This window comes from Diaporthe batatas, assembly GCF_019321695.1.
Source record: "Diaporthe batatas strain CRI 302-4 chromosome Unknown Contig00013, whole genome shotgun sequence".
NCBI lineage: Eukaryota > Fungi > Ascomycota > Sordariomycetes > Diaporthales > Diaporthaceae > Diaporthe > Diaporthe batatas.
In genome coordinates, this window is record NW_025408560.1 from 496,158 (window position 1) to 510,612 (window position 14,455).

Sequence of the window (14,455 nt, forward strand, 5' to 3'; positions counted from 1 at the left end):
TCAGGCACAACTAGATTTTGTTACCCAGCAGTAGGCTGTATGGCTTTTGTGTGATCTCAATCACAAGACTGGTTCCGAATAGACGTGACTAGGACAAAGTCTGCGTAATAACAGAAGGGAGTGTATATTCCCCCTTGCCACCGCTGGTCGCGTCTCAGCACGCTAGACCAGGACACTCAACAAAAGTCCACGCCTCATGGGCAGGGAGAGGAGCAATACGGGCCCCGGTCATCCCAATTCATCGCTACTTGAGTACATGCGTGATCGAACCTGGCCACTCAAGGGGCCTAGCACCTGTTTGACTCACCCCCTATGGGCGAGAACATCATCGTCCGTATGGCGGACTTAAAATCAATGGCCCGGGGTTCGCACTAATATCTACTTCCGAGTCTGATGCAGAGACTCAATGTTTCTAGGGGCCCCCTTTCTCGCTCATGGTTTCCAGTGAGCACATGGAGGTGGGAGTCGTGACACAGCGTGACTCAAAAGTGTCTCTGCACCCATCCCACTATACCACGACGTTACAACCCACGTTTCTCTTGTTCTCCTTCCCCTCTTCTTTTTCTTGTTCCTGGTTGTCCTCTTTCCGCTCGTTCACTAAACCCCGTTACTGGTCTAACAAGAATTAGGTGTCCTTGTGGCCAAGGCAAAACGGATCCTCAAGAATCAATGGGAGACCAAAGAGACTATGTCCACAGCCATGGTTTTATGGCTAGGAACTTTGAATGGATGACGGACCGGCTCCGGAGGGTCGAGACTGCTGTCAACACATCAACGTTTGGCCGAGTTTTTCGACTCGGTGGGTGTGGCCATGTATGATGACTTCTCCTTATCTGAAAACACAATAGTACGAGCTTGATTGGCTGGCGCTGACACTTTTGTGCACAACGCAGCCTCAAGAGATCGAGGATGCCAGCTTCTATACCGAGATTCGTGCGGGTCTCACGACCTTCGCGACGATGGCATACATCATTGCTGTCAATGTGAGTGCCAAATTGCCACTTAGAAAGTTTCCAGTCGTATTGTTTGTTTTTAACAAGATATCCAGGCAGACATATTGTCGGAAACGGGCGGCACGTGCAAATGCGAACCAGTATTTGACCAACCCGATATCTGTGCGAATGAGTTAGAGTACCAGTTATGCGCGAACGGTAAGACACCAACACCTTTTCCGATAAAACAAAAGCAACAGAGGAAAAGAAAACTCGAGCCACGACACTGAAATCAGCAGTTGTCAAACGAGACCTGATCACCGCCACCGCGGCTTTGTCGGGGCTCGCCAGCATTCTCTTCGGGTTTTTCACAAACCTGCCCGTAGCATTGGCGTGAGTATTTACCCTACACGGCCCTTGAAGACCCAATGCTGAGCATATAAGTAGTCCAGGTATGGGGCTCAATGCCTACTTCGCCTACCAGGTCGTCGGAATACGGGGCAAGGGCCCTGTTCCATACTCACTAGCCTTGACGGCAGTCTTCGTGGAGGGCTTCATCTTCATCATACTGGCTCTCACGGGTATGCGACATTGGCTCGTCAAGATCATCCCAGCAACGATCAAGACCGCGAGTGGCGTAGGTATTGGGCTGTTCCTCACCATGGTCGGCATGTCATACGCCGAAGGCATTGGCATAATCACCGGCAACCCCAAGACCCCCCTGGCCATTGCTGGCTGTGACGCCGCATATCTCGACCTGAAGACGGGCGCTTGTATGAGCCACCTCATGACGAGCTCCAAGATGTGGCTGGGGATCATGTGCGGCGGGCTCCTGACGGCCTTCCTGATGGCCTTCCGGGTCAAGGCGGCTATCATCATCGGCGTGGCTCTCGTCTCGATCCTGTCGTGGCCTCGGAGCACCCCTTTCACCTACTTCCCCAACACGGAGGAGGGAAATGAGCGCTTTGATTTCTTCAAAAAGGTGGTCACATTCCACCCCATCACCCATACTCTCAACGCCCAGCAGTGGGATCTGTCCGGAAACTATGGTGCCAGCTTCGCTCTTGCGCTGTTCACGTTCCTGTATGTCGATATTATCGACTGCACGGCGACGCTGTACTCCATGGCGCGATTCTGCAACAAGACGCGCAAGGGCGATGGGGACTTTCCCCGGTCCACGGTTGCTTACTGCACTGATGCTGCATGTATCTCAATCGGGTCGCTTCTGGGCTGCTCACCAGTCACGGCCTTTATTGAGAGCGGAGCCGGCATTGCAGAAGGGGGAAGGACAGGACTCACGGCTATCGTGACTGGGCTTTGCTTCCTGGTCTCTGTCTTTTTCGCCCCCATATTTGCTTCGATACCCCCTTGGGCCACAGGATGCACCCTGATTCTGGTAGGCTACCCCGGCCACCTCGACTTATACGAGTTGCCACTGACAAGGAATATGCTGTTTAGGTCGGCTGCTTGATGATCCGCCAGGTGACCGCGGTCAACTGGCGTTACGTCGGCGACGCCATACCGTCCTTCGTGACGATCGCCTTCATCCCATTTAGCTACAGCGTCGCGTACGGACTCATAGCGTAAGCTATTACCTATCTATATCCTCATGGCCTAAACTTGGGTGATCCATGTTGACAGAACCAGCGGCCTCTTCGTGTATACCGCCCTCAACGGCATGATCTGGGCGATTATGACCTTGAGCCGCGGGGGGCTCGAGCCCAAAGACTACCAGTACAAAGAATACTGGACCTGGAAGCCAGCCGGTGAGAAGCCGTGGATCGTGCGCGTCTTCAGCAAGGGGAAGTTCTGGGAGGACGAGCGCAAGCGCCAAGGGCGCGACGGCGCCGGTGTCGACGGCGCCGCGAAGCACCACGACGAGCTCACCATGTCCGAGGGCGACAACGACAGCACGCGCACCTCTCACGTCGGCACGTCGTTTGCTGCATCAACTCATAGGGCGTCGGCGGTTCCATCTGGCGGGCACCGCCGTGAGGGGAGTGCCGGGGAGGCACACGAGATGGACGTTGTTGTGCCACCTCAGGGGGCTGCTTTGTCCCGCTCGTAGAGATATGTCCTAGGTCTTGGTCTTGGAGGGCTTGCTGCTTGGCTATGTTTGATTGAGGCGCTGATCATGGATGATATGCTATGAAGCGAATGCGGCTTAAGGCGAAGAAGGTTGATGATACACGTTTCGATACGATTTACATTCACCAGGAGGATGTACTAAAACACTTTTTAGACTAGAAGCGATCAATTTACAATTTAACGGCTTTCACGCGACGTGTGAAGTGTTTCCACTTCAATATTTCCATGACTATTCTTTCTCGACTGTGCACATGTGGGCACTACTTATTGTGAGAGCACCGTAAGACCATCGCAGAACGCAAGTCCAAGGATGCCTCGGGCACTGGCTTCAGTGCTTCTGATGGGGAAGGACCTGCTGCTTTCGCCTGGAAGATGTGGGTGGTTCCGAATATGGTATGCTCTCAGCCCCCTATAATAATTCAAGGCTGAGGAGTCCGAGTACCTACTCTGCTTGGACAATTTTAGTTAATACCTGGTGTAAAATTGGCTTACACCTCTTATCGCTGGAGAGGAGTACAGACGTAGTCTACACTCCGCTGCGGGAGACGAGCTGATTTCTAAGCCTTATCGATAAGATAGCTTCAGTGCAGCGCCTCGAACGTCATCAGGAGCTCCCCACCAGACACCATGCGAGGCTCTCCTCACATCTTCAAAACAGCGAACTTACCCAAGTCACCAATACCCTGAGCGCTCAACCTCACCAGGCCGGCATTGTGAGAGACTCGCCTCTCGACTGGCCGCTCACTTGTTTTTTCTGAGCTTTACCAGCCTCGGTACCGTCCCTTCGATCTTCAGCGAGCGACTGTGTTTCTTTTCTTCTTGCCCCAAGTCGTCAAGATGAGTGGCGGCTGGAATACAAGTGAGTGTGCCACCTTCCCCCCCAGCACCCTGTATGGTCAATGAAGCTTCAGAGTCCTAATTGGTACTAGTTGAGTCCGATGCGGTACGTTCTCCATGTCGTGGCCCGGCGCCCATGAGCTTTACGCGCCGATAGCTGCGCCCACCTGGGCGACATGTGACGTTCACTGACACTTACAAGGGCGTCTTTACATACCTCCTGGACAACCTCGGCGTCAAGGATGTGCAGTTCGAAGAGCTCATAACAATGGACCCCGACTCGCTGGCGCAGCTGCACCCCGTCTACGGCGTCATCTTCCTCTTCAAGTACCCCACCGACACGCCCTACACATCGGCCGAGAAGCCCCACGAGGGCACCTTCGACCACGAGGCCGCCGACCGCCTCTTCTTCGCCGCCCAGACGATCCAGAACGCGTGCGGCACCCAGGCCCTGCTGTCGGTGCTCATGAACAAGCAGGACGCGGACTCGCCCGAGGGCGACGCGGGCCACATCGACATTGGCGAGAAGCTGCGCGACTTCCGCGACTTCACCATGGCGCTGCCGCCCGAGTTCCGCGGCGAGGCCCTGTCCAACAGCGAGCTGATCCGCGACGTCCACAACTCCTTCGCCAAGAGCAGCCCCTTTGCCGACGAGACCCAGCGCACCACCGGCGAGGCCGAGGACGTCTACCACTTTGTCGCCTACACCCCCGTCGGCGGCACCCTGTACGAGATGGACGGCCTGCAGCCCGCCCCCATCAGCCACGGCCCCTGCTCCCAGGACGAGTTCCCCGCAAAGGTCATGGAGGTCCTGCAGCGGAGGGTGGGCCGGTACGACGCCACCGAGATCCGCTTCAACCTGCTGGCCATGGTCCGCGACCTGCGCATCCGGGCCAGGGAGATTGGGGACCACGAGCTGCTGGAGCGGGAGCAGCGGAAGCGCAGGGACTGGCAGTTTGAGAACGCGCTCAGGCGGCACAACTTTGTCGGGTTCGCGGGGGAGGTCTTGAAGGGCGTCGTCGCCTCCAAGCTGAAGGAGGGCGGCGAGGATGCGTACAAGAAGTGGGTGGACGATGCGACGGGCAAGATGAGGCACCGGGCCGAGACCAAGAGGAAATCCGGCGGCGGCGAGGACGTCGAGATGGGGGGCTAATTAATACTGGGCTGCGATCACGGGACGGCCCTCTCAACGGCTCATCGTTACACATACTGGGATGACTCAACTGTCAGAGATCTACTGGATTAATTCGACAGTCGGAGAAGACATATCAAGTCTTTATACGCCAGGGATCCCATCGTCTCAATATCCCCCAAGAGACACTTGCAATTGGCAAGGCTGACCACTCACAGGTGCCAACCCAAGAGGCACACGTGCCTAGCATCTAACCATGCACGGGCGTGGGAACCGTTCCTACATACCAACGAGCTTTTTTGTAGGTGTCTGAGCTGCATGCGTATACACTCGTCCTGTTGGGGAGGTGACCTTCAATTCCTAGAAACGGACGGCATTGGTGAGGTAGTCACTGAAGTGTTCACGGCATACCAACGTAGCAATACGCCCGCTGGCGCCTTCACTGCTGCTCCTGTGTCTTCGGACCAAGAAAGAAAACAAAAAAGAAATGGCATTGAACGTCGCTCACCATAGAATCCAAGCCAGCCACACTTGGATCAATGTCAGTCGCCAAGTGAATGAACATGTAGTAGTCCTCAAGCACTGGTGGCCTGCAACGAAAGAAACCAAAGTTCATTCCCTCTTAGACATTGACCACTTACATTGCAGTAAAAATAAACCTCGATCTGGAACGGATGATCGGCACGGGCATGGCGGGTTGCCCGCGTGGATCCTACCTGCGGCAGCTAATTAATAAATGCGCCGCGAAGAAACCGCATGCAAGAAGCCAGCCAGGCGGGACGGAACGGTCCGTGGGCCCTCAGTCTCTTGAAACACAGTGCGCCACTTGGTGCAGGTGGGACAACTCGCAAGTCAGGGGCAAAGACGATGACGCACGCTCGTGGTGGGTGACATCTTCCCATCTGGAGGAAGCGGCCGTACCGGTGAGAACAGTCACGTCCTGCTTCCTGCACAGCAAGCAGTAAGAGACGGGTCAATTGCTTGCGACAGCAGTAGAATGACTCTCCGGGTCCGGAGCCAGGCGAATATTTACACGGAAACGCTGGGGGCATTGCCCTTCCTGCACACACCTGTAATCACCAGCAGGAGAGCAGGACTCTCCACAGCAGCTGAAAGACTGATCCATAGGTTGGTATCTCGTATGTCTGGCTATCGATCGACAAGCGCTACAGAATGTGCTTAAAAAAACAACCCGCTTTAAAACCCCGCTTCCCCTGCAACAAAATCAATCCTCGGCATCCTCAACCGTAGCAGCAGGCGCTTTGCCCTTGGCAGCTGTCGATGGAGAAGCGTCCCCGTGTTCCTCAGTCGCTGGTGCTGCTTCTGGTGGTGGAGGAGCAGCAGCTGACGCACTCGGCTCCCCACCCGAACTGGTGACGACACCCTGTTCACCAGCCTCCTGAGTGGTGCTGCTATTCTCGCCTTCGCGGGTCTGGGAGGCGGACCGGCTGGAGCCGGCTTGTCGCTCCAGGCCAAATGGCAAAGAAGGACCGCCGCCCCTGTCGCCGCCAAACAGCTGCGCTGGCCCGCCCCAGACCGGCGTGACCGGTGTTGGGGCTGCCACTTGAGGCGGCTCGGCGGTAGACTGTCGCGGAACTTGTGGAGAGGTTGTGCTGTGGAAATCCTCGGAGGATGAGGTGCCGCCGTTAACGCCCAAGGCCACTCCTCCGGTATTGCTCGAGGGCTGGGGTGGCAAAGCTCCGCTAGGTTGGCTATGACCAGCCTGCTGAGCCCCTTCCGGTGGGTGACTCGTTGTGGCTCCGCCGTAGGCTTGGGGCACATTTGCTGCTGGGACCGCACCTCCGTCGAGTCGCTGGAGAGGCATGAGGGACCATCCTGGCGGGATCACAACACCCTCGGGAAGATCTGCGCTGCCAGAAGGAATCGCTGTTTGCTGTGGCATCACTCCGTGACGTGTGACAGTGGGTGAGTTTATCCTAGGAATGAAAGGGTTTGACGCCTGGGGCATTGTGGGGAGTGGGATTTGGCCAGCGGGATACGCGACCGGTGGTGGTATCGGCGCTACACCCGCTTGTGGAGCGTGCACGGCCGGACCCGGGGCCGGAACCGCCCCATTAGGAGTCGGGGTCGGTTGGCCAGGCTGGGCCATGGGTTGTTGCTGGCCAAGATTCAGCTGTCGGATGCGTGTGAGCTCCGCAAGCATCATGTTGATCAGCTGCAGTTCATGCTGTGCTGTATGGACGTTCTGGATGCCTTGCTGTATGTCGCGGACTTCCTGCTGGATTCTCTGGTCAACTTCGAGCAGCCTGTCACGAACGGCTTCCATTGTGGATAGGTCCGCAGGGTTTGTTGGGGGGATGTTCGCCTGCGCTGCCGCTGGAGCATTAGGCCCATTGAGATCGACGCCCATACGGTTCGCCAGCTCTGCCACCTCTTGTCCACCCTGAGCATATCCCAATCTGATCGGGCCGAGGTTGATGTATCGCATGGCCGCCCTAGGGCCCTGAGGTTGTTGTTGTTGCCCGGCCTGCCCGGCCTGCCCATTAAGCTGTGCATCCTGCCCGCCGGGTGCCTGGCCATTTTGAGGTGCGGGCTGATTCTGCCCGCCTGGTAGGTTCGGCTGTATGTGGAACGCCATTCTGGGGCGATACTGACCATTTCTCGGCTGCTGGTCGACGACGACGGAGCTACGACAAGTCGGGCAGACTTGCTGCCTTTCTAACCAGCTCTTGAGACAACCAAAGTGCAAAATGTGACCACATGGGAGTTTCTTCGGCCTGGTTCTCTCGACCTGTCCGGCGTTCGGGTCCCAAGGCCGCATCTCCTCTCGGCAGATGATGCAAGTATCCTCGCGGGCCAAGTCTTCCGCCGTAGCGTCTGGGTATCGGTTCATATCCCTCAGTGCTTGTTTATACCTCATCAAGGCTGACAATCGCTTAATGAAGCTCCTCGTGGTCATAAAGAGGTCCCTCATGATGTGAATCGGTAGGCCGTAGAAGACGAGCAAGACACAGAAGAAAGCGCTGTAGACTGATAATTTGAGCAGATCTGTTATCTTGTCAGAGGCGTCCCGAATTCGAGAATTCGCATCTAGACTCACCAGCGAAGAGGTCCAGGAATAAGATCCACTGGCCCTTGGTGTCCCAACCTGGGACTTCGATGTCCATCTCATCAATGTCGTCCTCGTCCGGCAGTGGCTCGTTATCTTCGGTGGACTCGCCAGCCTCTCTTCGCCGCAGGATCTCGGCCCTCTGTTCTCTGACCTCCCGCCTTCGTTGCTCCAACCTCTGGGCTGTCTGCCTCTTGACAACACTGGCCTCGACCAGCGAGATAACGTACCGCAGCCCGGTGTGGAGGGAGCCAACCGCCAGGACCGCGAATTCGAACAAGAACATGACCATCATGGTTGGCTTGGCCTGCGCGATGACCGTGTTGATGCAGTAGCTCAGAAGCCACGAGTTGTAGAGGATGCTCGTGAGCAGCGACACAACGAGGCGGGCGTGGAAGAGGCGGGGGTTCGCAGGTGGTTGTTGCTCAAAGACCTCGACCCGCCCCTCGCCGATCCACCCCCAGACTTTGCCCGTGATGAGGGCGGTGAACATGACGATAAAGAAGGCGCCGACCTCTTCGCGGAACACGGTCATGGCCAGGCAGGTCTCGGTGATAGCAAACCATGCCTTCTCGTAGAGCTGCTCGACCTCGACGGGCCTGAGGGTCCCGAAGCAGAGGCGCTGGAGTCCGTACATGAAGGAGCCGTAGACGAGGAAGACGAGGTTGATGAGGATCTGTGTGGAAGGGTAGGTGGCGATCAGCGTTTGGCCGACCATGTCACCGATGCGGTGTCGCGTGCCCAAAGTCGGTGGGTGGGATGTGACGGGACTCGGGGGGTTTTTGGGCCAGGACTCACCATCAAGCATAAGTTGCTCTGCGACAGATAGACCATGGCGGAGTAGAAGTTGGCGCGCTGGTAGAATGCGGACGTGACAACCGCGGCCGCGAGGGCCGCCGAGGTCTGTACAAGACGCTCATGTTAGCCCAGGATTGGTCCTGCGATCATCAGAAGAACCGAGTGGTCCCCAAAACTCTTGGGCCATCACGACGGATCGGTAGGGATGTGAAGACAGGAGGAGGGGAGGTGGGCTGGAGCAGGAGCCGGAGCTGGAGCTTGAGCCGGAGCTGCAGCTGGGGCGCAACGTACCCCGGCGTACATGGCCACGCGCATCTTGACGACGGCGTTTCCCCAAGTGTTGGAGAGAATCCGATTACGTCGTCTGGCAAAGAGGAAAACAAATCAGAGCAGTGGCGTCTTTCAAGTGCCCATAATGGCAGTCGTGATGCGAAGTGGATGAGCGACGCAGCTGGCGGGGAGGTGGCGTGCTCTTTGGGATGTTGTTCAGCTTGATGCCACGTTGAAGTCTTCGGAGTTGTGCAGTTATTAGTTAGCTGAGCGGAAGCCCGGCCGTCATTCAATGACCAAGTCCCCGGCTCCTTCTTGACCATACCCAGGGAGCTGCTCCGTTGGGACGCACGGGCCACACCCATTACCAGGGGGGAAGGGGCGGCCAACAAACAAGCCAGCGGTCTTTGAGAGCTTGGGATTGGTCTTGCCTTTGGGCTGCAGCCTACTGTGTGCCTTTGTACTTGTGAAAATGGACGTTTCGGGTCGACACAACACGCATCCCTTACAGTCACTGCACACGTGGTACAGTGATTCATTTTGCGGTTTCGTCCATAATGAGCCCGGCATGCTACAGAAAGGTAGATTGACATGATTGGCCCAGGGGCTCACACACAGTTGCGGGGCTCACTCGGAGGAGGGAGTGGAAGTCATCACAAGGCCACAAGGATGGAGAGTGGATTGGATAGTAGGTAAGATGCTTTTGGTATCAAAGAGTATTACACCCCATCGCGCGCGCTCAGGTCCATTCATCATGATCCAAAAGGCAGCTCATATTATAGACGGTGGTTGTGGTTGCCACCACACCACCCACGATCCAGCATAACTCCGTGCATTCCCAGCCCAAGCCATAAACAGGAGTGCCATACCAGGAACCTCTCCCCAAAAATGTATAAACCATGTAACCCGGGTATCGTCGCAGCCATCAGGCGAATAGTTGTAGTAGTAGGAAGTAAGGAGGTAATGGAGGAATGGTCCACATCGTGCAAGTAAGATACCCCTTCTGTGCCCGGGTTCTTATCACTGGAAATGTATGCCGCCCGCCCATGCCGCCGTCCCCGAGAGGAGATGTAAGAAAGAAAAATGAAATTCAAAAAGAAAAAAAGATAATTCACTTTTACTTGCTCGCTTCCCAAAGAAAAAGAAATACAAAGCCATATCCCGCGCATATGTGAGTGGTTGAGGAGTAATGGAAAATGGGTATCAAGATTCTCTCTCCTGCGCGTCGGGCCTGTCCCGCATCCCGGAATTTGTGTGGGGTATATATGGGATCATCATCATCAGAAGCTGCCGGGCTCAATGCATCTGAGCATCCAGCATGGCCTTGATGTCCTCCTCCGTCGGGTCATCCGAGATCCAGATGCCCTTCTCCTCATCGGTGGCGTTGAGGAAACCCTCGGCCCGCTTCATGGTCTGAACGTCCAGGTCCGTGACGTATGACTTGCCGTCCGCCAGCGGCACCCGAACCTCGCGCTCCGTGGACAGCATCATGTCGTCCTTGGCCAGCCGGCGCGGTCCGTCAAAGACGGCCATCACCCGCTTCTTCATCGTCATCTGGCCCTTGTCGAAGCCCCACGACGACGGGTACTCCCTGCGGTGCTTGCGGGCCCGGTTGCTGGCGTTGGACTTGGACATGGAGACGCCGCCACGGGAGTGCGTCAGACCCCGCGACTTCTGCACACCGTTGGCTGGGTTGCCCTTGGACTTCTTGGTGGGCGAGGCCGAGGTCTTGACTCCGAGCGCCATCAGGTTCTGCTCGTCGAGGAACTGGCCCTCATCGTCCTCCATCAGCTCCTCGTCGTCATCGTCCTCGGTCATCATCGTCTGTGTCGTGGTCGGCAGGCTGTTCTTCTCCAGCGTGGCGTGCACCTCGCGGTCGTTCTCGACCTCCGCGAGCCTCCTCGCGTTGACCGCCTCGGCGGGGTCTTCCTGCTGCACAATGCGCAGCACGCAGTCGTCCAAGTGCTCGTAGAAGTCCTGGGCGTTGCTGAAGGTCTGCGAACATGTCGAACACTTGCCAGTTGCGTCGGGAGCGTAGCCCGGGCCTGGCTTCTTGCCTGTGGACGCAGAGGTGGAGGCACCATTCTTGTTCTTGCGGCTGTTTGGAGGCGTCTGCTCCACGCCGTGCACCGCTGTCAGGTGCCTCTTGAAGACATCGGCCCTGTTGAAGGACTTCTCGGCTGCGGAGCCGGAGCCTGGGCAGAAACCGCAAACCATGGTGCCCTTGTAGTGGGTCAGGGTGTGGCGGTTCTTGTCATATTTCCTCGCGAAGCCCTTGATGTGGTATTCACACGTGGTGATGGGGCACTTCTCGGGGCGCTCCGTCTGGTGCGTCAACATGTGGGCCTTGAGGTCCTTGAAGGTCTTACCGCAGTCGGGATGCGGGCATCGTTGTTTCTCCTTTGAATCGCTGTCGCTGAATGCCCCAGAGTGACCGGATTGGTACGAGACTAGGCTCGGCCGCCGGTTCTGATCCATTGGCGCCTGGTAAGGAGAGTAGTGGAAGCTGGCGTTGGGTGGCATGAAGGGGCTTTGGCTGCCGGTCCTCAGGTGTGGTGATGAGGCGGTAAGAGCGGGTGAGTTGGGGTATACGGATGAGTTCTGCTGAAAACCAGCGTCGTATGGTCCCGGACCCATGAGCGGCCGGCTGATCTCATGGTGGATCAAGCTTGGGTCTGGTAGAGATGACGAGGTCAGCCAATGCTTTTCGAACCGTTTCAAGAGATGATTAAGGAAACCAACAAGAAGACCCGAGAGGAGCAATAAAATGGCCACTAGACTGAGAAAAGAAAGAAGAGACGACTTGAGGCGTTGTCGGGCTTGTCCAGCCAGCTGCCGTGGGAGAAGAAGAAAACGGAGTGATGGAATCAGGAGATGTGAAGACACTGGATTTTCTGGACGACGGAGGGGTGGTTGGCGAGCTCTGCGCATGCGAGGCAACAGAGGACGCATCCACAGCAGACCAAGGTTCGGCGAGTACATTACATGGAGATTGGCAGGACATGGGTGGGGAGACAGGGCCAGAACTCTGCTGTGCTTGCTGGAGATGCTCGGGAGCAGCGGATGTAGAAGTCTTTGGTGACTCACCAACAAATCCGGGTGGTTTTGAAGTGTCTGCGAACGTGAAAGGTGCGAGATCCTCCATACCTTGTGGGACGTAGCTGTTGTACTCGGACCCGGTGAAGTAATCGTGAGAGACGATGCCGGGGCTGAGGGCGACACCCTGGGGGCCCGCCCACTCAGGTACTGGTGCGGGCTGGCCATGAGCCGATTGTGGTGAGCCGACTGCTGAGGAGGGGGCTGATGGGGCAGAGGCAGTTGACATGTTGGAGGGGATTCCCATCTCCCTGTCTTCATGGAAGATGGGCGGTGACATGCGACCACCATATGACCAGCCTGTGGGGCCGTCGGCGGCATATGGCATGTGGTGGTCAAAGCCGTTCATGTTTGGAGGGAATTCTTGGCCGAGGCGGGGGAAGTAGACGTCGGAGGTGAGGCCCAGGTCCATGCCGGCAGCAGAGAAGGCGCCTTGTGGCGGGTCAGGGTAGATGGAGCTCAGGTGCTGCTGCTCCTGCTCCTCGCTCATGTGCCTGGGCATCATGGCGAACGTGTGATGGTCAATGGATGCCATGGCGGTGGGCGGCCAGTTGTTGGGGGGCAACCGGGATTGTTGTCTCACACTGGGATGACTCCGTAGAGGGAGTCAAGTCCGAGAGTGGCGACGGAGGTCAAGCTACGGCGACGGGGTCAGTCAAGATGGCCTTGGTCTCACACAGCTACGAGGCGTGAAGTAAGTAAGCCTTACATGCAGATGTCTGGCTCATACCAGACGGTCAGACCCTGACAGGAAGGTGCTGAGGTGGGACGCTGGTGAGAGCCTGGAAGTCCCAGAGGATGAGATTTTCGGGCCAAGGTCAGGAGCTCATGCGTGCTCCTTGGTTTGCTTGTGTTGTCTTGTTCTCTCGTGACCGCAGATCAAGGTTCGACTCGTGCTGGTGAGATGGGTGACGGCAGCCGACAGGGCAGTTTGCGAGTCTTGTGCCGGGCTGTTCTCAAACTCTGCCTAGCTCTTCAAAACTCTGTTATGAGATCGCTCGGTCGTCTTCGGACGTGCTGAGTGCTGGTACACCTCGAGATATGCCGGACTGGAGTGGGTCTGTCGCAGGCGAGAGCGTTTGTCCGGGAGATGCCTAGGCGGGTAGGCGGCGGGAGGCAGCGGTGTTGGGTGGCCGTGTAGAGCGCGTGTTGGCGAGGTTGGGACCGTGAAGATGGAGCGCAGCGAGGCCGTGGATATCACAGGAATGTCTGGGGGACATGAGGTTCGGAAGGGGAGTCAGCTGGGATCAGATGGGTTGGGGGCCCTCGGGGTTGATATAGACGGCGTGGTGTTTTACGTGTCTGCGCAGGCGGATGGCTTGGGTCGATGGGCCCCATATTGGATCTGTGGTAGGGCCAGAGGCGAAGCAAAAAGAGTACAAGGTACCCGTACCCGGTACCGTGCTGTGCAGCAGCGGGCGACTGGACGGACGCGGCAGGGCAGGGCAGGGCAGGGCAGGGCAGGAGGTACGTACCCCCACACCCTCCTCAATCCCTGTCGCTGTGCCCCCCTGCCCCCTGGCCCCGGCCTGCACCCTTGTCAGCATTTGGTGTGGGAGAGCAGCCAGGGGGTACCCGGGCAGCCAGAGCAGTGCAAGCAAGCAGCAGCAGCAGCAGCAGCAGCAGCGCAGGTCGGTCGCTCGATTGCTGGCGTGGGACCAGAGGGGAGGGGTGGAAGCCATCGACGGGACTGAGCAGGGGTCTTTTGCCCGCGAAGGGTGCCCTGCCCTGAAGCCCATGCCTAGCCTCTGCCTGGCCCACCCACGCCCAAAGCGAATTCCGCGCGCAGGCCCTCCCAACTCGCTCTGGCACTCACTCTCATGCCCGTCTCTCGCCTTTCCCACTGTCACTGTCTGTGTGTTGGTGGGTGAGTGAGCGGCCTCTGGGGCTCACAGACATTTCCCATCCCCATCCCGTCCCCCATCCCCCATCCCCCTCCACCCACCCCCCCCCAGTGCGGTGCCCAAGGCTGTGGGTCCTGGGCTGGCCTGTGTGGGCTGTGGATGCACGCAAAATGCAGGCTGCTTACCAAAATAGGTGTCGGATCTTTCTGAGTGCGGTTTACTGCTGCCTACGGGCCCTATCCCACTTGGGCAGTAACCTTGAGCCCGTCCAGTCCGCCCACAGTCGCTTTGGCAAAAGTACCTTTGCTCAGAACGGGCCTCGTGTGGGCGCCCGGGGAATGATGGGAGGTGGGCGGGAGATATGGGCAGATGGGCAGATGGGCCACGG

The 14,455-nt window shown here is 57.5% G+C and overlaps 3 protein-coding genes across 3 annotated transcripts; 1 reads left to right on the plus strand and 2 right to left on the minus strand.

Moving 5' to 3' along the window:
- Window positions 1-669: 669 nt before the first annotated feature.
- On the plus strand, window positions 670-3,000 carry KVR01_010229 (uncharacterized protein; the record flags this gene model as incomplete). The annotated part of the gene is made up of 7 exons (XM_044782937.1): window positions 670-813; window positions 894-983; window positions 1,049-1,151; window positions 1,232-1,325; window positions 1,380-2,328; window positions 2,391-2,515; window positions 2,580-3,000. 7 exons carry the CDS (start codon window positions 670-672, stop codon window positions 2,998-3,000), a joined length of 1,926 nt encoding a protein of 641 aa, XP_044640388.1.
- Window positions 3,001-5,667: 2,667 nt separating this feature from the next.
- On the minus strand, window positions 5,668-9,486 carry KVR01_010667 (uncharacterized protein). The gene is made up of 5 exons (XM_044787282.1): window positions 9,149-9,486; window positions 8,858-8,962; window positions 8,051-8,735; window positions 5,866-7,998; window positions 5,668-5,701 (listed from the first exon to the last, which is right to left on the minus strand). Exons 1-4 carry the CDS (start codon window positions 9,170-9,172, stop codon window positions 6,215-6,217), a joined length of 2,598 nt encoding a protein of 865 aa, XP_044640826.1. The 5' UTR covers window positions 9,173-9,486; the 3' UTR covers window positions 5,668-5,701; window positions 5,866-6,214.
- A 303-nt stretch (window positions 9,487-9,789) lies between these two features.
- KVR01_010469 (uncharacterized protein) lies at window positions 9,790-13,530 on the minus strand. Its single transcript, XM_044789333.1, has 3 exons — window positions 12,933-13,530; window positions 11,870-12,860; window positions 9,790-11,802 (listed from the first exon to the last, which is right to left on the minus strand). The coding sequence occupies exons 2-3, from the start codon at window positions 12,756-12,758 to the stop codon at window positions 10,424-10,426; spliced, it is 2,268 nt and encodes a 755-aa protein (XP_044640628.1). The 5' UTR covers window positions 12,759-12,860; window positions 12,933-13,530; the 3' UTR covers window positions 9,790-10,423.
- Window positions 13,531-14,455: the final 925 nt, after the last annotated feature.